At 36.5% G+C, this 22708-nt stretch overlaps 1 protein-coding gene across 1 annotated transcript in view; it reads left to right on the plus strand.

Moving 5' to 3' along the window:
• CD34 (CD34 molecule) overlaps positions 1 to 22708 on the plus strand; it is a 424855-nt gene that overhangs the window by 285982 nt on the left and 116165 nt on the right. The window contains exon 6 of the mRNA XM_044077137.1: positions 21785 to 21978. Within this exon, the coding sequence (XP_043933072.1) occupies positions 21785 to 21978 (194 nt within the window). The remainder of the gene's footprint in view (positions 1 to 21784; positions 21979 to 22708) is intronic.

The following is a 22708-nucleotide window of genomic DNA, read 5'->3' on the forward strand; positions in this document are numbered from 1 at the left end:
GTGTAACTAAACACATCTAAAACTCTGAAACTGCCTAAATCAAATAAATGTATACACTTTTAATTGTTGCCTCTTATTCAATCTACCCATATGTGTCAGGATCAGTTTCACAACAAGAGTTCCTATCAGAGATGCTGGAGTATAATCAACCAGAGGGGTGGCATGTGCTTGTGCCCTATTGGTCACTCCACACAGAACAATTCGATGGTCCTCAAAATGTATTGGGGTTATCAGTTATCTGGGAGTACAGCTTCCTAGTGAAAGGAATGACACATTTTTATTCCTGTTAGTGATCACTCTCTCCTGGGTGTAGTGACCTTGAATTAAGAATAATTACAGGAAGTGGGGTGTTAGAGGGGTTTTCCACCTGCAAAAAATGTTTTGTTATATTATTGTGCATTTTCTTGATTACTCAAAAGTAATCTGCGGTGGTGCAGCGGTAGTGTTGTTGCCTCATAGCAAGAGGTTCTCCCGTTTGATTCTCAGCTAGTATCCAGGGAGTGCCTTCTGTGTGGAGTCTGCCTGTCCTCCCCACGGATCGAGGGACGTTCCAAAAGACATGCATGAATGGGCGTGCCTTCGTTGAAGGTTGGGCGTTGAGCTGGCAACTCGGCACCGTGAAAATCTACTGCTAATCATTAGTGGACCAGAGTTCCACTGTGACGACCCCTAACCAGGAAAAGCCGAAAGACAACAACAACTCAAAAGTCACCAAGGAATGTGATGGCTCCATCTGTTAACAAAGTTAGGCAAAAGGAATATTAGTGGAGGTATCTGTGGCAGGGTTATTCTCAAACGCGGTGGTGCTGGATCCATTTCTTAATAAAGCTGAGGCTGAAATTGGACACTTAAACCCAGCCCAACAAATTAAAATGAAACAAACAACAAATTAAAATTAAACAAACAAAAATGCATGTGGATTACAAATCCCTACTAAACAAAAGCAATATGGTCAGAAGCCTGCCTATTCAAAGTCTGAGGTTCTTGGAATTATTTGGTAATTGAATATTACATTTTCAGTCCAATTCCAGATTTGTTCATTTGATTAGGCTTGAACAACAGCAGCATAAGCACTTGTGTCAGATTTGTGAATAGCATACTTAATCTATAAGCGAGGCAGTCTCCTTTTTTAGTTACCATAAAGCCATATAAATCCACTGCATATCACAACTTATTTCAGAACAAAATATAACAAAAAGCAGTTTGAAATGTTAGAGTTTCTGATGGATTGCCTACCATTTTAAAATGACTGAATCTTTTGTAAGAGAAAGTATTTGTACTCCTTGAGCAGAGACAGATCTTAGACAAATGGGGCCCTAGAAAGGGTAATGGATCAGGGGCCCCCTATACACAGCAGCCCCCCATCCCTACCACAGCAGCCATTACAGTGTCCCATTCATTGGCTAGTTCTCACCAGTTATCACAAACACTATTGAAGCATGTTAGTGTGCATACTATTTTCTTATTCACTTCCACAATGACTACAGATATTTGGATTTAATTTAAAACTTTTATTTCAAATTTTATAGCTCAAACACTGATAGACATTTACTAAACAAAACAATACAGTCTCACAATAAAAACAGACTTAGTATTAATGGTAAACTCCTTTGCCCTTGAAATTCACAGTCATAGAAATGGCAATGAAACACACATTCAAAGAAAATCCATCTGGCCACTAGAGGGTAAAATTTACCTTTGGGCTATTTTCAAACCATAAGCCCCTTGCACACATTTTTAGGACCATGCACGCATGCATGTGTTCTTTGATTCACCTTCCTGATTGTAATAAATTATATTCCTGTATAATACATCACCACTGATTAGAGAGAGTGTTAAATTTGTAGTTTTGAACATTTTTCTAGTAAGTAATGAAACTAAATGCATGAAGCAATAATGACAAAACTGCTCATTTCAATAAATATCAACCATGACAGACTATTCAATATTAGTCAACATGCACAGTCTCTGCAGAAGTAAAAGTCATCTGAATAATTCCATGTTAAGGTTTCTATAACTAATGAAGACATTGTTATTAGCAAACAACTATATATTTCCAGTGGCGGCTGGTGACTTCAAATCAAAGGGGGGCTGCAGGAGACAGCTGAATGGGTGGGGTCAATGGGAATGGGTGTAGCCAACTAGAAAGGGGAGGAGCTATGCTCAAAACCACAAAAACTGTAACTAATTAAATACTCTGCCCTGGGTGTCAAACCATCATTATGAGAGTCCAATTGAGACAAAATGAAGTGTAGAAGAAAAAACATATTTCAATCCTTTGGCTGCATGACAGCTTACTTAATATCTAGATGGAAACAAAAAGGTTGTGAGGCATGAAAAAATAAATTACTTTTTAAATACATTACTGGAATGCTAGTCAAAATCAAGTATAAGAATAACAGGCAGCACTCAACTCAAACCACTTCTCCTTGTACTCCAGTTCTAATTATAATTTATATTCAGCTTTATTAAAGTACCAAGTAACATGCTGAAAGTAGCAATCTCTGTGATACCCCCACTTGTAAAAATGTTTCTTATCCAAAAAGACCTGCTGCCTGGCAACAACTATCTACTTGTTTCATGGGGAAAACATGATCAAAGTAAAAAATGAAAAGCAAACAGGAAACAAGCTCAACATACATTGCTTAAAGGATTACTGCACAGGGTATGGACCACACATGATAGATTGGCATTCTGTTTAGTTTGCAGGTAAAGCCTTAAAATAATGTAATCCTGTCCTTTATTACAAATACTGTCATATGCATTTCAATACCCAAGGCTTATATGTTATCTAGTTATGTAAGCATTCTCTGCATGGTGACAACAGAAAGGCTTTCAATGTTGGCAATTCTTTAACAGTATGCTTATTAAAACTTACTTGCATCTTACAATCTCAGACAAGCTTACCAGATGGTCATTAAAGCACTGCTACTTAAACACAGAGCAACAGGCACTTTCTGAATAATAATAAGCATAAATCAACAGTATAAAAATATGACAGAAACCAGAACATTCTGCAAAATCAAAGACAGACGAAAAGCCAATGTAGTACTTGTATCTACCTTGGATGGGGGGATAGTCTGCACATTTACACTGCATAACTGCTCCTTGCCTTGCTTGGACATATCCAGAGTCACTACATGGGGGAGTGGGGTGCAACAAGTATGTCACCATTTTAAATGTCTCTGGCTGACTGCGATGGCCCTGACACATTTGTCATACCTCTCAACCTCAGAGCAAGAAATCTGGACAAAGCCATACATAGAAGTAGGACAAAGGCCCAAAAATAAGGACAATTTTTAAATATTGCTCTTATAAACTTAGAAAGATAATAGAACAGTAGGTCTTGCATTAGTATGAATTTTCTGAAGGGTATGAAATCTGAAACTGAAATGTCTGTCATTATTTTCTAACTTCAGTCTTTAATGATTTGCCACTAATTTGCCAAAAAACACAATTTTATGAAAAATGGACTAAAATGTGATTCAAAAATATAAAATAGCCACACAATACAGCTGGGAACCTGTCAAAGAAGGGACACTTTTTAATATTAGTACTGCTAACTTGAGCAGTTGACAAAATAAAAGAATCTACATGCATTTCTGAAATAAAAGTAATCTATAACTGATTATTACAGTTATTTATTAATTGTAAACCTTCCATGTTTTCTTCCAAAATTGCCATTTTGCGGAGGGATTATTAAGGGAAGAGCAACATTTTGAGCCAAAATCGGGGACAGTTGAGAGGTTTGGATATGCCTAATTCTATAAAGCAATTTATTTGCATGCACCTCTCAACCTGTTAATGCAGGAAATCTGGACAAGGCCAAATATATGGGGGGAACATATAAACAGTACTAAAAAATTGCTCTTGTATAAATAGAGACAGTTGATCGAATAACAGGTCTTGCTTTATCGTGCATTTTTCTGAAGGTTATGAAGTCTGAAACTCAGTGTCTCTCATTATTTAGTGACTTCATTCCTAAATGATTTGACAGAAAACAACAAATTTTATGAGGAACAAATGAAAAATAAGAAGCAAAAATCTATTCATTCTGCAAAAATCTGGACAGTTGAGAGATATAGTTCAGCCGGGGCTGTCTTTGAGTTTGCTGCCCTTCCCCCCTCACAAAATCATGGTCGAATGGAGCTTCCCCCCTACAGCCATTCCAATGAATCATTACTTGGCTATTTCACCCCATTTACCATAAACACTAATGTGCATACTACTTTACTTCTGCGATGATTTGGACTTCATTTAAAAGTTTTATTTTGCATTTTACAGCGCAAACACTAATAGATATCATATCTGCTAAACAAAGCAAAGCAGTCTCACAATAAGAACAGACTTAGCATTAAAACTTCTCTGCCCTTGAAAACTCACAATCACTGAAACAGCATTGAAACTCACATTCAAAGAAAATACATTTTGCCAGTGGCAGATTAACTTTGGGTTTGGGCTGTTTTCAAATCACAGGCCCCTTGCACACGAAACATACACATGCTCTTTCATACACCTTCTTGATTGTATTAAATTATATTCCTTGTAAAATACAGTACAGTTTTAGAGGGTGTTTTAAATTTATTGTTTTGAAATGTTTCCAGTAAACAATGAAACAAAATGCATGCACCAGTAATGACAAAACTGCCCAATTCAGAACATTTCCATCATAAAAGTCTACTCAAACTTCTACAGTCCACCAGTATCAGTACATATGCACAATCTCTGAAGAAGTAAAAGTCATCTAAATTATTCCACATTAAAGAGATCTGTAACTAATGAAGAGGTTGCTGCTAGCAAACAACTTTGTATTTCATTTTTTCATCTACAAATAAAGTGGCCATTATCCTTAAGGAATAAATTGCCTATCTTACACTAAAAAAAATGATAAGCTAGCAATATTGCAATAGGGAATGGATGGCAAACTGATAACAGGTTCATAGTTACTAGTTATCTTTGCATCCACCCCTTTTGCAACACAGTACAGTACCAGCAATGCATCTATCTACTGTGGGAGTAGAACCCACAGCCTTCTGCATAAAAAGCAAGTATACTACATGTTGTGCTATTAACAATGCAAGCATACTCAGCATGAGCAGCACTAAACTTTTGCTCCCCTGCAGCTCTCAGCTCCTTGTAAAATCTACTCACTCAGTTGTAGCTCTGAACTTTGCAGCACAAAGAACTCTGGAAAAGGCCAAAGTTTATTGTGGGGGGGGAGAAAAGCCCAAAAACCAGGGACACATTTTAAACATTGCTTGTATAATGTTGGAAAGTTGCTAGAATAAAATGCTGTGTTACCACCATACATTTCACTGCCAAGCCTTAAACCCAGAACTCTGTGCAAAACAGTCAGAGCAACATACCACTATGCCAAATCAGCTGTTTTGTGAAAGAGGAAGACGGAAACTTAAATGGCTACCATTTAGTGACTTCAGTTCTCACCATAGCACAGCTGTCAACCTCTTAGCACAAAACACCTGAACAAAGCCAATAATGGGTGAATACAGACCCCAAACGTTCAGTGAATTCAGTTCTCACCATAGCTCTCAACCTCTTAGCAAAAAACACCCGGACAAAGCCAGTAATGGGGGAATATAGCCCCCCCAAACATATTCAGTGAATTCAATTCTTACCATAGCTCTCAAACTTAGCACAAAACCTGGATAAAGCCAATAATGGGGGAATACCGTCCCAAAAATAGGGACAGATTTCAAATATCCATCTTATACACTTAGAAAATTGCTAGAATAAAAGCTTTTGTGTTACCATGCACTTTCTGAAGAATATGAAGTCTGATATTCAAATGCATGTCATTTTTAACATTTGTTAACCAGGAAAGTCTGACTTGGAACAAAAGCTAATTTTTAGCAGAGGCCCAGGGAGAAACACTCCAGACAGACACATATGTTTGTAAGATGGCAGGACACTAGAGGAAACAAAAACAGGGAGGGCATACAGACTCCACACAGAAGGTAAGGCACCCCAGCCAAGAATCAAACCAGAGAACATGTAGCTGTTAGGCAACAATGCTACCACTGTACTACTGGCTTTGCAAGGACACAAAAATACAGAAACCACAGATTTTATGAGGAACAGAACAAGTATGATGGAAAAATCTGCAACATTTTTACAAATGGTGGTGGGTAGGGAATTCAGGCTCTTGCCACCTGGGCCCAAGGTATAGGGTTCAAGCCTTATTCTCTACCCCCCACCATGTAGCACCTGGGGCATTACACGCACACCCCCTACCTGGGACAGGTCTATTCATTGCAGCTCTAAATAAATCCTTCCGCAGCTTTGTTAAGCCAGTGAGATGTCCTTCCCTGATGAGCCTGCTGATGTTGCAGTCTGAGTCTGATCCCTTTCCAGTGACAGTCTATGCAGTTACAACTACATAGACTTCTGGGATATCTGCACTTGAATACTTCTTAATCTGGACTGCTGCTGAGACAGTCTGCGTATGCTCCAGACTGCCTCAGCAGCAGTCCGGATATCGGAAACGCTAGTGCGCATGCGCGAAAGTCTGCTACTCGCAGTTGTATTTTATTTTCTTTCTTTTGTATTTTATTTTACTTTCTTTCTTATTTTACAGCTGGGGGGCTGCAGTCTGGCAGTCCAATAGCATGGGCCACCCCTGTATATTTTAGTGTTTCATCTAGAAATTTAGTGCCTGTTGCCTTGAAGAATAAATTGCTTAAGTTACTTAAAAAATGGTAAACTAGTAATAGTACAATAAAGAATGGATGGCAAATCAACAACAGGTTCATGGTTACTAAACATCTCATCCAAAGGAACACACACTCAGGATTGCAGCACCCCCACCCCATCCCCCTTAAAGCATAACACAGTATAAGCACTGATGTGGAAGTAGAACCCATAGCCTTCTGCATCAAAAGCAAGCATGCTCCCTGTTGCACTACTAACACTTCTTTCAAATTTTATATCACAAACATTGATAACCATTTGCTGAACTAAACAGTTGACATTAAAAACAGACTTAGAATGAGCAGCAGCAAACTGCTCTACCCTTGAAGCTCACCCCACACACTATTTCTTGAAAATACACATAAGCTCACAATTCCTTGAAAATACACTGAAACTTAATTCCTTGAAAATGCACTTTGAGTGCGATGGTTAGTGTAGATGATTCAGGCTCTTGTAACTAAAGTACAGGGTTTGAGCTTGAGCAAATTAACTAACTTGCCATCCATAACTAGGGCATTTTACTTACACACACACACACACACACACACACACACACACACACACATGCACACATGCACACGTCATGTTACCCAGAAGTAGAATCATTATCTAAAGTTTGTTATGTTTAAATTCCATGGACACAGAAAAGAAAAAGCAACAGCAGGAAGTGTGTGCATCAACATACACATAGACGCAAAGGCCAAAAGGATTAATTCTCCTAAAGAAGAATGAATGGCCTTAAAGAAAAAATGTATTTTTTTTATTAAAAACTAAATGTTGTAGCAGTGGGGGCCCCTCCCCAATGGGCCCAAGGCAACTGCCTAGATTGCCAGGGGCCCAAGGCAACTGCCTAGATTGCCTACTGCTGGATCTGGCTACTGTAGAGCTAGAAAGACATTTTTCCATGTCTTTTTCTTACACTTAAGGTAAGTAGGTGGAGACTTTTCCCTTTAGCTACATAAGGGAAAGATAAGCGGACATGAGTGAGTGGATGCCTATGACACATCTGCTGCTATGCCAAGATGAAAAGACACTTTTTCATGTCTTTGCGTGTTAGGAGTGGAAGATATGGAAGGCAGGAATTTGGGGTTTATTTAATTTTTTAAACATTAAGATATGATAGAAGAAATGGATAATTCTTGCCTTACAGACTTTCTTGATAGAGGTTATTTAATTAAATATAACGTTTGTTAACATGCTCAGTACTGATACTAATGGCTGAGATTGTGGATATTTCATTTTTTCAAAGTATAAAGAAATAGAGAAAATTAATAGAAATATATTGATTAATAAAGAGGTGCAAATACAGTTAATAACAGAATATCACCATTTATTTCCTGTAGTTAAGATTTGTTTATTTATTTATTTTTCTTTTTACATTTGTTAATCGGGTTAGTCTGACTGAGCCCAGAGAGCCCTTTTTCAGTGGAGACCCAAGGAGAAAAGCTCCAGGAAAGTAATTAAAAAATGAGAAAAAGCTAACAATTCAAGTTATAAGATACATAACGTGCACAAACAGAGAGAAATGTGCAATTTTAACATATACAAGGTAAAAGTACAGTATTTTGAGAATGCAGTAGCAATATGCTTGGGAAATTTGGTTAGCATTGTTATTTACAAGGAATGTAGGAATGCTTAAAATAAAAAATTCAGAGTACAGCATAGATGCATTTAAAAAGCATAGGTACTAACTGCAGATAGAGTAATATATATAGGGAATTGAAAGAAGAAGAAAAATCCATTAGGTAATTTCCTGACAAGTACAGATCCATGCATGTTGGAAATTAATTTTTAGTTGCTTGTTGAATTCGCCCCTTTTGGTAGTGGAGTGAAGGACAATGGAAGTTTGTTCCATGAGTATGCAATTGAATGACTGTAAAGTATTTTTCCAATAGTTTTGTTTAGCTTGGTTACCTGCAGAAGGTTTTGTTGTGTGCTTCTGAGGTCACGAGTGTGTAGGGTGTAATCATGGATGTAAGGGTAGGTCAGGGGTTGGAGCTATTTAAGATTCTGTATGCACTTTGTAGTTATGATATTTGAAGCATGTGGTGGAGCTCAGGCCATCTTAAGCATTTCAGGGATATACAATGATGGGATTTGTAGCTATTACTGGCCATGAATCTGGCTACCTTGTTATAGGTGGTTTCTAGTTTGGTTAAGAGATTATTTTGGAGGTTAGTAAGTATGGGAATAGCATACAGCAGACATGGTAGAATAAATATTTGAGCCAGTATAGGTCTAGATTTTTTAAGTATATATTTGTTGTTGTGGTATAGAAGACCTAGTTTTTGATTGGACTTTTTGATACAATTTAAGATATGTAGGTCGAATTTTAATTGGTCATCTATAGTAACACCAAGCAATTTGATGTTTGAGTCAGTGGTGATAATTGTATTATCTAAGGATGAGATGGTGAAGTTGTCTTTAGCTGGATTGAGGTCTTTTGGAAGGAAAAGGAGGAGCTTGGTCTTTTCGGGATTGAGAAGCAGGTTGTTTTCAGTTAGCCATTGTTCTGATAGGTGCAGAGATTGTTGAGTGACAGTGTGGAGATTTTGAATATTGTCAGATGTGTTAGTTGTGGAATAGTATGTGTGCTGTAGTAAGGTAAAGTGGGGGCAGGAAACATGGAGGTTATGTATAAATATATTAAAATGTAGGTGGCCCAGGACAGAACCCTGGGGAATCCCGGTCTTAACAAGATGGAAAGGGAAGAAGGATGCTTGGCATCTGATGGACTGATATCTGTTTGAGAGGTAGCTGTTAAACCAGGAGGTAGTGGAGGTAAAAAGTTGTAGGTTGGAAAGTGTGTGTAGGAGGATGGGATGAAAACTGGTATAAAATGCTTTGGATAGGTTGAGGAATAGAGCTGATATGAGTTTATTATCATCTCTGGCTTGGGCAGTGTTGTGTGTGCAAGATAGTAGGGCAGTGGTAGTACTGTGTGAGGGATGGAAATTGTGCTTTGTGGGTGTAATTAGGTTTGCCTGTAAGAGGTGGTTTAATATTTGTCTATGTATACATTTTTCCGGTATCTCGGATAAGGAGGATAATATGGAAGCAGGCCTATAATTTGAGGGTTCTGTAGAATTGCCTTCCATGTGGAACGGTATTATGAAGAATTTTTCAAAGATATCTGGTACTGTATTTTCTTAAATGGATCTACGGATTCGGCTGCAAGTTTGAGAAATAATGGAGGGAGTTTGTCGGCTGATGGGGAACAGGGTTTGAGTTTGTTAAGGTTTACTTCCTCAATCCACCTGTGTGCCTGAGGAATTCCCAATTTGCACTGTTTTTTAACCCGACATTTGGAATTGTTTTTTAGCTGTCTAATAAGTTCGATAAGCAAGGATTTTTCCAGTTTCCCATCAAATTCATATTTATTAACCCATTTTGAATAGTATCTAACATTATCAGCATGTTGTGATTGCATATATTTTGCGTCTTCGGTTAACGGTGGGTTTCGGGGTCTTTTTGTGCACGTATTACCCATTTTATATAAGGCACAAGCAAAAATGAAATAACAAGTTATGCTGAAGACCTGTTGTACCAAACCAGATAAATACGAAAAATGAAGTACAGGTCACTGCTGAAATCTTCTTTGTTGAATCTCCTTTATTAAAAGTAAGCGCTTTCGGAATAATCCTTCATCAGACATAATTCAAAGTAACAAAAGCAGCCATATTTAAAACACAGATCATCCAATCACTTACTCCTAAAAGCCCGCCTTTTTTGTAAAGCAGGTTTAATTGGTAAAACATCATTAAGACCAGGTGGTCTATGTGCTCTTAAATCTACTATCCACTTAGATTCAGCTAATGCTGTTCTATGCTGAATGTCCCTCATTGGTAGCAATATTTACAATGCATCTGAACTTAAAAGTGTGTGTAGGATTAGTCTCTATATGTCTGAATAAAGCATTGCTCACTTGACATGTTCTAATATTACTAATATGCTGTAAAATCCGAACCTTCAACATGTTGTTTGTCATACCATTAGATAGTAGCTAATAAAGGAGATTCAACAAAGAAGATTTCAGCAGTGACCTATACTTCATTTTTCGTATTACCCATTTTGTTCTAACTCTTAAATGTTACGTAACCCTTCTTATTTTTTTAATGTGGTACCATGAGTGTTTATAGTCTCTTCAGACTACCTGCCTACATATTCTGCTTCCCTGATCTATGACAAGATAGCAATCTTTCTGTCCCTGAATTTTAACAAATTCTCAACAGAACAAATACAATCAAGTCCCTGATCTAAAACAGAAAAAAGTAGATTTCACCCTACCTGAGCCTCAGCGATTGGTCACTCACTATTCGAACGAAACTCACCTTCAGTCGTAGATCAGAAAAGTGGCTGGCCTCTTTTGCATGACAATTCAGTCGGAGGTCTTTCAAACAAGAAGAACCAATGTGGTATCTTCCCTGTGCAGTTTCATGCCACCTGGCCCATCTGATCCAAGGCTAAATGGAGGCATCCGGCTCGAAGGACCAAAAAATGTCAAAGGAAAATACTTCAAAGACCAATCAGCATAAGGTTCAGTTCAGGTTTCTTTATTCTTGTGCAAGGAGACAAAAAATGCAGATACAGAGTTTGTCTAACTAAAATCAGGAAATGTCACAATTAATATACCTTTCTTTCAAGACATTGCCCACTACGACTGACGTAGCAGATCACCAGTTCATAATGTTGCTTTATTACAGTTGTTTTCTCACATTTTCAGCTGACTCTACAAAGTATAGAAAATATTTTTCAGTAACCAGGATGGCCTTGACGACCACCGGTCAGTTATAACTTTCTTGCTATGTGATGTTACAAGTCTAGGTACTATGGCTAATTCAAGCACAATGCAAGTACAGATCTCTGAAGCAGTCTATTGTTTCTAGTATCTAACTTTCTTGCAACTGTGCACTTTTTCATCAACACGAACAGAGCTTATTGTCCATAATAAATGGATCTACAGAAAACAGTATTATTCTTTATTTAATTTCATGACCTAGCAGATAATCACCTGCTTCTCAATACATTTCCAAAGGCATAAACATGTATTTTGCTGTGCTAGCAAACTAGGTCAGAGTGCATCTTGCAGTGTCAGAAAGCACAATTTCAGAAAAGCATGCTTGCAGTCTTAAACAGAACTAATAGCTGTATATAGAATAAAAATGTGTTAATCCTTTTCTGTTTATAATAAGCACTACACACATATGTTAATACATATTTCTCTGAAATTTGGGAAGAGTGTCTTACTACTGAAGTAGGGAGGTGGTCACTAAGAGAGCTAGGTAGGGTGAAAGGGTTATGATAGCACCGGGGGTTGGATAATAATATCCAGTCGATGACTGAGCCGTTCTGGGAATTTTTTTGCTGGTGCATGGGTGAGGTGATCAGCTGGGTAAAGCCATAAAGGTTCATAGAGTAGCTAGAGGATGCAGTATTAACAAGACACCAGTCAATATCTGTATCCCCAAGGATGATGGTTTCATAGGGAATGGATATATAAACCCAAGAAAGAAACTCCTCGAGTATTGGAATGTTTTTACCTAGGGGTATGTAGATCACTGCAATGACACGTTTTTTGTGTTGATTTAGGTTACAGGTTGCTATAAGTATTTTGGCAGGGCAGAAATCAGGGATAGCTACTGAGAGGGAGGAGAGAGAGAGATGGTCAGAGTAGAGTATAGCTACTCGCCACCCTTTTTTACTTCTATCCAGTCTAACAATATTATAACCAGAGGGAACAATTTCTCAGTTTGTAATATGAGGTTTTAGCCATGTCTCAGATAGGATAAGTATATTTGGGTTATATTGAGAAATTCAGGTGTGGAGGAGGGTGCTTTTATTGACAACGCTTAGTATATTCATTGACAAAAATGGCAGATTTTTTTGGATGATCATAATGACTTATTTGTGAGGCTGTTGGAAATGGGGGATGCTGTATAAGTATGATTAGAGTGCTGTGGTTGGGGTGGATATCACCAGATAAGAGTAGTAATTTGCTTTGAAGCATTTGTAGGAAGAAATATTTGCAAAGGAACTAATGGTTTGCATCAGTTCCTTTGTAGTGTTTGCAAAGGAACTGAAGTTTTGTATTGAAGATCTTAAAAAGTAAGGAAATACAAAACTATCCTTATTGACTGGAATGATAATAATAGAAATGGTGATGTAGTGAATGGTTTAAATAGCCTTTCTTCAGGAAACCAGTTTATTTGTATAAAATATCAGCTGGGGAAGTATACATTTATTTTAGTAGGGGCTACAAACATTACCCTTGTTAATTTCTGACACTAGTAACACAGAAAGTTTACAAAAGACTACAAGGGGTCAAATCAAGATCACAGATGGAGAAGATCTGGGAGATAAGTGTGCAGGGAATTTTAGATATGATAATGACAGAGACAATATACAAAGTCAAAGGGGAGTAGGATCTAAAAGGGGTATAGATCAAGATGAGTTTGATGGAAAAGGTTAAAAAGAAAAGTCAGAGAGCTTTTCAGAAGTGTAGTTTTGGAAAACAATGCTGGACATATGATCAATAATGAACTATCTGATCAAAGTTCAATAAGAAAAGTATTAATCATTGGTGATTCTATGCTGAAAGGTTTGAGAAATATGACATCAGGTTCAAATAGAAATTGTGTTACAGTTACAGGTCTTAATGGAATTAAGATTTCTGATATACAGAAAGCATTGATCAGACTTTTTAATAAAGCAAGAAAGTACAGTAAGGTTATAATTGTTGCAGAGGTAAATGATGTTGGTAGGTGTAATGTACCTTTATTTATCGATGCAGTTAAAAAAGCTATTGCACTAAGAGTGAATGATTTGAATTAGTGTTTGTTGATGTTATTCTTGCACAAGGATTTCGATTCAACAATGTTGCTAGAACAGTCAAAAATTCTTTGAGGAGGACCTTTTAAAAGATAGGTATTGAGGTAAGTATGTTATGCATAGACTTTGAGTATGGGAATGATTCTTTTTGGAAAGATAAGTTACATTTAGATCACGATGGTAATATGTTCCTTAAGAAATATCTGTTAGGGCATGTGATTTTTTTTTTTTTATTGAGAACAGAGAATGTAAGAAAAGGTTCAGAGATGGAAATCGATAACATCTTTCATTTTTATATGAATAATGCTAGAATTTAAATAATAAATTTATTGAGTTAGAAGCTAGAGCTATAACAAAGTAAACTGATGCGTTTTTAATTAATGAATTTAGTTTTCATAAAAAAATCCTCCATTCAATTTACTGAGATGTATATATCATCATTATGTTAAGGTTAGTAAGAAGGGTGGTTGTTTATTTATTTATGTGAACATGAAATTTGTTTCTAATGTGAATCTGTAGATTTTGAGATTATAACTGTTATATATTAATTAACAATGGGACTGTTAAAGTATGTTTCTTTTACAGACTCCCAGGTTTGAGTTATCAGGAAAACTGTGATTTTTAATACAAATAGTATTACAAAGTTTGAGAGTACTTATGCTTTAATAGTTGGTGATTTTAATTCTCCATATACTAATTGGAAAGATACTTTTAATGGTACAAGTGTGACAGATGAGTCAGTTACATTAGGTATGGAATTTGATTATGATCAACTAGTTGAAGACCCTACTGGGGGGGAATATACTGGATGTACCATGGGGAAGGAAAACTATTAACAAAATAAAATGTAATGTTGTTTCTGGGTTTTTAAGGTCAGACCACTGTGGTGTAAAATGTAATTTAAGATTAAGTGGGGACTTAACTAAATGTAAAAGAAGAGTCAGTAAATATAAAAAAGGAGTCAGTAAGATACTTATTTTATAGAACTGATTGTTCAAAGGTGATTATTGATTGGAATAATTGGGAATGGGAGGAAATATTGAGTCATAATAGTATTAATATGGCCTGGAATTTTTTTTTTACTTTTATTCAACAACTGATATTGAAACATGTTCCAACTGTTTTAGATAGACCCAGAGTATTTAAAACATCTTGGTGGAACTATGAACTATATAAATTTAATAAATAATAAAGTTTCTATGGAAAACATATAGACTATTACCAGATGAAAGTAATAAGACTAGGTACAAGAATAACATAACCATACTTAGGAGACTTTTAAGGAAGGCCAGAAGAAACTGCAAGACAAAATTGGTAAAATTTATTCCTGATAAGAAGTTTTTTTTTTACAAACTTCTTAATCAATTTAGAGACAAGAAGACTAATTATAACATTTGGTATAACGATGAAGTAATTACAGATGTAGATTATTTGGAGGACTTATTTTTGGATAAAGTAGTTGTCTCTAAAGAAAGTAACTGTGCAAAGGATGAGTTTTTGATGTAGATTTTCTTAATTTATTTGCCTATATTAACACTAAAGTTTTAAGAAAATGTATTCTTCTTCTGCAGTGGGTCTTGATGGTATCAAAGGATATTTTCTTAAGTCTGTTTAGAAATTTGTGTGCCTTGTCTAAATGTATTTTCAAAGAACCTTAGAAATAGGTGAAGTGCCCAGATAATGGAACGAGTCATTAGTTGTTCCAGTACCTAAGGGAGGTGAAACTACATCTGTTGAGAATTATATACCCATTAGACTGATGAGTATACTGGGAAAATCTTTTGAGTGGGTCATTAGCAAATATATATCTATATTGGATACATAACACAACATGGATCTGCCCAGGAGGGATCCTGTAGGCCACATTTATTATCTTTCTACCAATCACTATGGGACATATTTGACAAAGGGTTATTTGTGGCTGTTTTCTATATGGTTATGGCTAAAGCATTTGACACTATCCCTCATGATAAAGTAATATTCCAAATGTTGGAACTCAATCTGAATCATTATGTGATAAGGTGGTTTAAGAACTGGTTATGTTTTATAACTAGTAAAGTTCACTTGTAGAGTACTTTGTCCTACTCTAAAAACATTCTGGCATACCTCAGGGCTCTGTCGTAGGACTGGTATTGTTTGGACTCTTATGCTATCATTTCCTATACATAAAGTTATTTGGATTAGTAAGTATGCTGAATACTCTTAAGATAGGATCAGTTGTTACTACAGTTGTGGATCACAGTAAAGTCCTGGGGTGCTTGGATGAATTGTTCACATGATCATCAGTTAAAAACACAAGAAAAAAAATTGTGTTTTTCATTTGATAGTATTATAAATTCTATCATTACTCATTGAAAAACACTTTGGATGTAGTGAGTAAAGTTAAGGATTTAGGAATTAAGGGTGAGTGTGACTTTAATTTTGATTTACATCTTATGAATATTATTAGAAGAAACTATGTAGAGATTAAGAATATTTTGAGAATTTTTGTATGTAGAGATAGGGAATTTTTGGTCCCATTGTTTAAAACCATAGTAAGACCTGTGACAGACTGTGCTGAGAATGTTTGTATATTTAATTCATTACAAACAGAAAGACTGGAAAGGATACAGAGATTTTTTACCTGACAGATACAAGGTTTTTAAGGGAGAAGATGTATAAAGATAGACTTAGGGAGATTTCTTTATTCTCAATAAGATATATATTATTTAGGGGTGATTTAATCATTATGTATGTGTGTTTTAAATCTGAAAGCATGGGAATAAGTGTTGGTATAACAAGAAACTATCATCAAAAAGTGACTAGAAATAAAAATTACATGTTGGTAATACCAAAATGTAAAGTGGAGCTTTGGGCAGTTCTCTTCATTTTAGAGCTGCTTGTTGGTGGAATTCTTTGCCTCTTAAAATTAGAAGGATGGGTATAAGCTGTATATTTAGATGAGCATTTGGTTGACTGAGTGTATGATACTATACAGACTGGAGGCAGGCTCCTTGAAGGTCTATTAGGCCTAGAGTTTCAAGTATATAACATTGAACATTACCACCAAATGTCATGGATGACTAATGCTGATGAGTTTTGAATCTCACCAGTGTGAATCCAAAGGAGACTGATGGCACTACGTGTGTGTGAAGACTAGGCTGGCATTGTAAAGATCTGAGTACCACCAACACCAACCAGTGTATCATCTGGGTATGTGAGGGAGCCTCACCACTGTATCATTTGTGTATGTCCTTGTATGCACTCCACTGCCCCAAATAATTTGAATGGTTACAGGAGAGAGAGCATCTCAAAACAAACCACTGGTACCTTACAGGTTAAAGTAAAGGAAAGTGCACACAAATCTGCTTCAATATCCAATTCACCAAATTCAACCTCTTCCCGAGAACATAAAGGGAGTAGGCACTGCTTTCCTGGATTTGGGTTTCTAACAGCCCCCCACCATATTAGGGCTAAACATTGACCACTTAAAAACCTAAATCTCACACAATGGTCCTCAGGCCACTTACCACTCTCTCTCCCTCTCTCTCTCTCTCTCTCTGTACCAGATTATTTTCCAGTGCCCTTGTCAATGTTAATTATTTTCCAACAAATTATTATTCTCTCTCTCTCTCTCTCACACACACACACACACACACACACACACACACACACACACAAACACAAACACCCTTCCCAGGGAAGGCTGTCAGAATTATCCAGTAGTACCACCACTTAAAATATAACATTGTTAGGTTTAGACAGTTAAAAAACTTAAAAAATGCATAAGCAATTACAAAGTAAAATGTCATATAGGTCACATATAATAAACAAACAGGTTTACATTAGGCTAAATGTGTTAAAATGTTCTTCTAAATAAAAATGTTTTGTAGTAATGGATTTTTTAGGGATACATTTGTATTAATTGTTTAATTGGGGGTGCTTGTTTGCACATGTATATAATTTGCATTATGGTGCTTGTTACTTAGATCCCTGAAGGTGAATGGCCGTGGTACCAGATCATTGTAATTGAAATAAAGCTGTGGAGCTGAATTTTTCAGTTTTTTGTTTTTACATTAGGTTTTAGCACTTTAAATGGATTGCAATACAATTTGTATACAAGAAATTGATTCCTAGTTTAATAGTGAATTTCCTTGAAAAAGTATAAATATAGCTTTACAAAGGAGTCAGTAGTCTGAAATAAGAAAAAATGCATTTTTTTTAATCATTTTCAGTCCTAGGATCACAGCCTTATATCAAGGTGACGTGTGATGTAGAGTATGTGATTACATTTGTTCAGCTGGGAGATCACTGATAATAGACAAAGTGAGCCTTCATTCCAGTAAATTTTCTCCTTCAGTCCCAGGTACATTGTGGTCAAAACTCAAGTACTGCATCAGCAATATGCAAGATCAGATGATGAGTAAAAGGGAAGGAGATATGAGAAACAAGGATTCCAGGACCAGTAATTAAGACTGCAAAATGTAACAGACATACCAGGTCAGACTTGTAGCCTTGGTTTACTTGTTATGGCACCTAATACAACTCCGTGATCTAGTGCCCTCTCCTCAAGTCTAAGGAGCAAAACAAAGTCTTCTCTCAAGTTTAGAGCAAAAAACATTCCTGAAGCTCAGTGCAATAAGAGATCCAACAGTCTTTCAATTGTAACAAATTTCACTTGTTCTAAACTGTATGCTTGCTACAATTGTAAAAAAAGTGGCCTGATACATTCTGACTATTACACACACAGCAACATATTACTTCAGCCCTGAATGCAAATGTAATACCAGTATTCGCAATCTTCCAGTCATGCCCCAGACATCTTGTACCTAGGGCAACTGTCCCTTTCACCCTTCTTCTTATGCTGCTGGTTAGACTGCATGATGATCCCATGAATCACAGAAGCTCCTCTGTGCCTTATGTATAACAGCAGCATAACCCCCCCCCCCATCATGTACCTTATTCCTTAAAAGAGATAAGACTATCAGATGGCATTAGTGAGTTGGAGTCACTATAATGCACAGACTTTAAGATTTCCTTATTACTTGCCCTAGATGACGGTTGCTTTGTATTTGCATTTCTCATATAAAATATTTGAGATTTAATAAAAAGGAATTATAAACAAAGTGATCAGATGAGCTTAGCTTTTGCTCTAGGGATTCAGGAGTGTAAGATAAGCTTGCAATGTGGTCGCAGGAACAGTATATAATATCGTAAGATAAGCAGGAGGTTCGTTAGAGGAAATTACAGAACAGCAAGTAAGTCTGTCTTAACATTTCATGTTCAATGACCTCTAAGTAGCAAAAATGGTCATTATGTCTTAATTTCTGCCCTTAATATTGATGCAGTATTGTCTACTAAATGCTATAAATCTTGTTATTTGCTTTAACCCTTAAAAAGACTGTTTCATGTCAGGAGGCGTAATACATATCACATGGATGTCAGGCGTGATATATGGTCCATGTGGTCTGTAGTGTAAACAATTATCTGAGCTTCAGTGTACCATGTGACATACTAATCACTGTAACTAACTCATCAGCAATTAAGTGTATACACCTCCAGATCTAATGACCTCCCTTTTTAGAAGCTATAACATGCATTATGCTACACCAAGTAGTTAACCTTAATACTGTACTAGGGATGCTGTGGGCTACTTGTATTAATACAAAACCTCAGTACACAATGAGAACAACATTTTCAGAAATGCAACTTTTCAGTCCTTACAATCTTTTCCAACTCCAGAAGATAATCTATATAAGTCTGGTTTCTTCAACCATTTATAATAACTGGTGACTTTAACAGGACTGCTCATACTTGGTATCTGGTCCTGATTTTAGGGCAGTTCTTGTTATGTATAGCCTCACCTTCACACAGCTTCACGAATATTTACCTGTAACTCTTCATCTCCACAGTTTTCACAGTGTCTGTTTTCTCACAGGAACACTGGTAGTCACACTTCCATTTGATAATCTTCCAGGAACTTTACCTTTCCTGTATTTGTCTTACACAAATCTTTGTGACAACTTCTGTTCAAACATACATTTTCCCCTTCAACTGCATGGGATCTTAGTTCAGCTGCTTTACAGCTTTTGCCTCATGATGTGGATTTTCCTTTGTTTTTGTAATCTTACTATATCTCTGACCTGCAAACATACAGCTTTAATTAATGGAGTATTTCTGCCTCACATGACTTTTTACTCATTTCCATTAAGCTGTATTACTTTTCAAGCAGCAGCAATGCATTGAAGTAGATAGACAACCTGCTTTTCGACATTCTTCCCATCAATATTTAACGTGGTGACAGACTGCCTCTGCAGGACAGTATTGATATATTCCAAAATCTCAAGGTGACACTCTGCTTACGGCTTACCTTTTGTTAATGCTCTTTCTCATAAGAATAATTACTGTTGAATACCTGCTATGTGACCTTGACAGAGTTCTGATATAATGAAAAACTTTCAGAGAAATTGATGCTTCCCTTTCTGCACCATTGTGACTGTAGACTTAGTACATACAGGTTAAGAAGAAGGGGTTCCTACAACATCTGGGTGCAAAAGGTGTTGCATTGTTTTCTTTTTGGGTTCGCTGAAAGTGATTTTCAGTAGAAATGTTTCACTGTCTCATGACTTAATGCAATTGCCATTGGTAAGTTGGCATGAAGCCATTCTTCCACTTGCCACTTTAACCAAGGATAGCATGAGCTTTATCTTATATATCTGAATTTGTATTCATGCACAACATTTCTGAATTCCTGATTTTTCATGTACCCTTTGTGCTGAGAGTATACATGTCAATGCATTAATCATGCCTGTATTGTTATGTCAGTTTTGCTGTTAGGAGACATGGAATAAAGGCTTCTCTGAAATGGAACAAATCTGTATCCACTCTACTCAATGGGAAGTATAGACTGACATATGCTAACATCACTTCTGTTGAACTGAGAGTGTAGTATGTATAGTTCTGTACCTGTTTTTCTTTAAAAGCTGACATTCCTAGACAAGTATTACACCCTTTTCCATGTTACTATTCTAGATGTGATTTGTGCTTTTAGGTGATTCGGAACTATCATTGTTCATAGGTTCATAGATTAGTACTAGGCTAACCACCCTTGTGGGCCATTTTAAGCCTAGCCAATTGCCCAATGTGAGAATCAAACCCTGCACCTTGTGTCTGTAAGGTAAACATCTTAACCATTTTGCCAACCTCCCACATGAACTTTGTAAAGTAATCCCTGGACAGAGCTCATTTTTCTTTAAAAGAAGAATAAGGAGGAATTCCTTTCCTTACCAATGACTGTCATTAAAAAGGAGTTTGATGAGTATGAAAGATTTGCTATGGTCAAGCCTCTCTAATACCATTAGGGCATAACCTTGTTAGTCATCTACCAACCTATGCCATCAGTGAAAACCAACTACTTAAGCTATGGCAGTCACTTCTCAATGCTGACCTGAAAGGTGATCTTGCTCCTGACCAAGAAGACACCTTTTACTTTATACTTTTCACAATGTACACAAGTGAGGGGCCAGGTTCAGACATAGGTGTTTGTCCTAGAAATTCTGGATGAAGTCTATTGATAAGTGTCTGTTACAAGTCCGCCTTTCAGTTAACTTTTGACTGATACCTGTCAAAGATCGTGGAACAATGACTGCAGAATCCAGCCTTAAAGATTGAATATCACAATGGCATTGAACACTACATGAGATATTGATTAAGATAAAAAGTTTGAAAATTTTAAGACAAAACTATGCATAATTAACATTATGACCTTGTGTCATAAACCTGTCCTTATGAACATGTTAATTTTAACAGTTTCAATTGTCACAACATAGGCATTTGTTCAAACCATCTCCTGAATATGTCAGCTGTCTTCTTAAATGCAGACTACTATGAATTTGTAGTCTTTAAAGTTGTGTTTGATATGCAAAAAACATGCATCTAATTTGCATAGTATGGTAATAATATAACAGGTAAACTTTTTGCTTTCACAGGTTTCCAAAGTTGTAAGCCAACATTTTCTTTTCCATACCCAGCCTCTATGTGTCCCTACATTTGTAGCTTAGTCAATTCTTCATACCTGCTCAGATAAAGTCCAATAATGAACACTAGAATTATGTTTTTTTAACCTGTCATATCATTTATTTTTCTAATTTGAACTATATATTCTTTTGGTCACACTTGGCGGAAAGCTAACAGCATTGTTTACAGTTTTGTACATGACTAAAATTTTCTTGTCCTGAATAAATTTTAATGTGAACCTTTTTTCTCCTAGCCTCAGCAGTTACTAGCCAGCATACCCAAATAACTACAGATACAACTTTGAAAGAAACAGTGTCATCAACTCAACAAGACAATACAAGTCCAAACACTAAAATGTTCAGCAGTTCAGACTCCATATCCAATACTGGCAGTGAAATCAGTACAACGGAGTCTACAGAAGGCACAGCAGGGGCTAAATTTAAGGAGGTAATAAAACCATGACACCTAGTCAAGGATAGAGCATACTCAAAACAACATGATGTATGGTGTTTGTGGTACAGAAATGAATTACATGATTAGTGAGTTAGGTGATGTGGAGTGCATATCTTTCTAATAGTCTCTGGCCTGATACATCAGAACCTTTGAGTAATCTAGAAACAGTGGTGTCCAAAACACTGCATTCCAAGTTGGCACACTATATACTGATAAAGACAACTGTTAGTGGCTAAGCTCTACAGTTAAACTAGTTTATAAGTAGGTAAACAATTCTTGAATACTTTGTTTGTAATTATCAGTGTAGTCATCAATGATTAATTATAAAAAAGCAGTCATATGGTGCTAATGTGTCTCTCATTTTGGTCCTGTCATTACCCAATAGGCAAAAAATGCAGCCCAGACTAGAAACAAACTGTTTACAGAAAGGACATTTAACACAACCCAGCCTTCAGAGTGAGGAGAGGGGTGAGCTCTTCTTCATATTTTTGGTGTATGGGTGATGAATCTGAATGATGAATCATCTTTGTAAACAGAAAATAACACTGAGGTTCTAACAAGTTTACCATTCAGAATGATTAAAGTCTTCCAGTCCTTCGTAGAAAGTCTGGATCCAGCGATGTGGAAGCCAGAAGATTTAGAGGTGCAAATGATGAGAGAAGGGAAGGCAATAGAGGAAAAATGTAGTGTTTAAAAGATAAGTGAAAAAAATATAACAATTTGT

Source organism: Protopterus annectens, chromosome 7.part0, assembly GCF_019279795.1.
Source record: "Protopterus annectens isolate FY-2018-M chromosome 7.part0, PAN1.0, whole genome shotgun sequence".
Classification (NCBI taxonomy): domain Eukaryota; kingdom Metazoa; phylum Chordata; order Ceratodontiformes; family Protopteridae; genus Protopterus; species Protopterus annectens.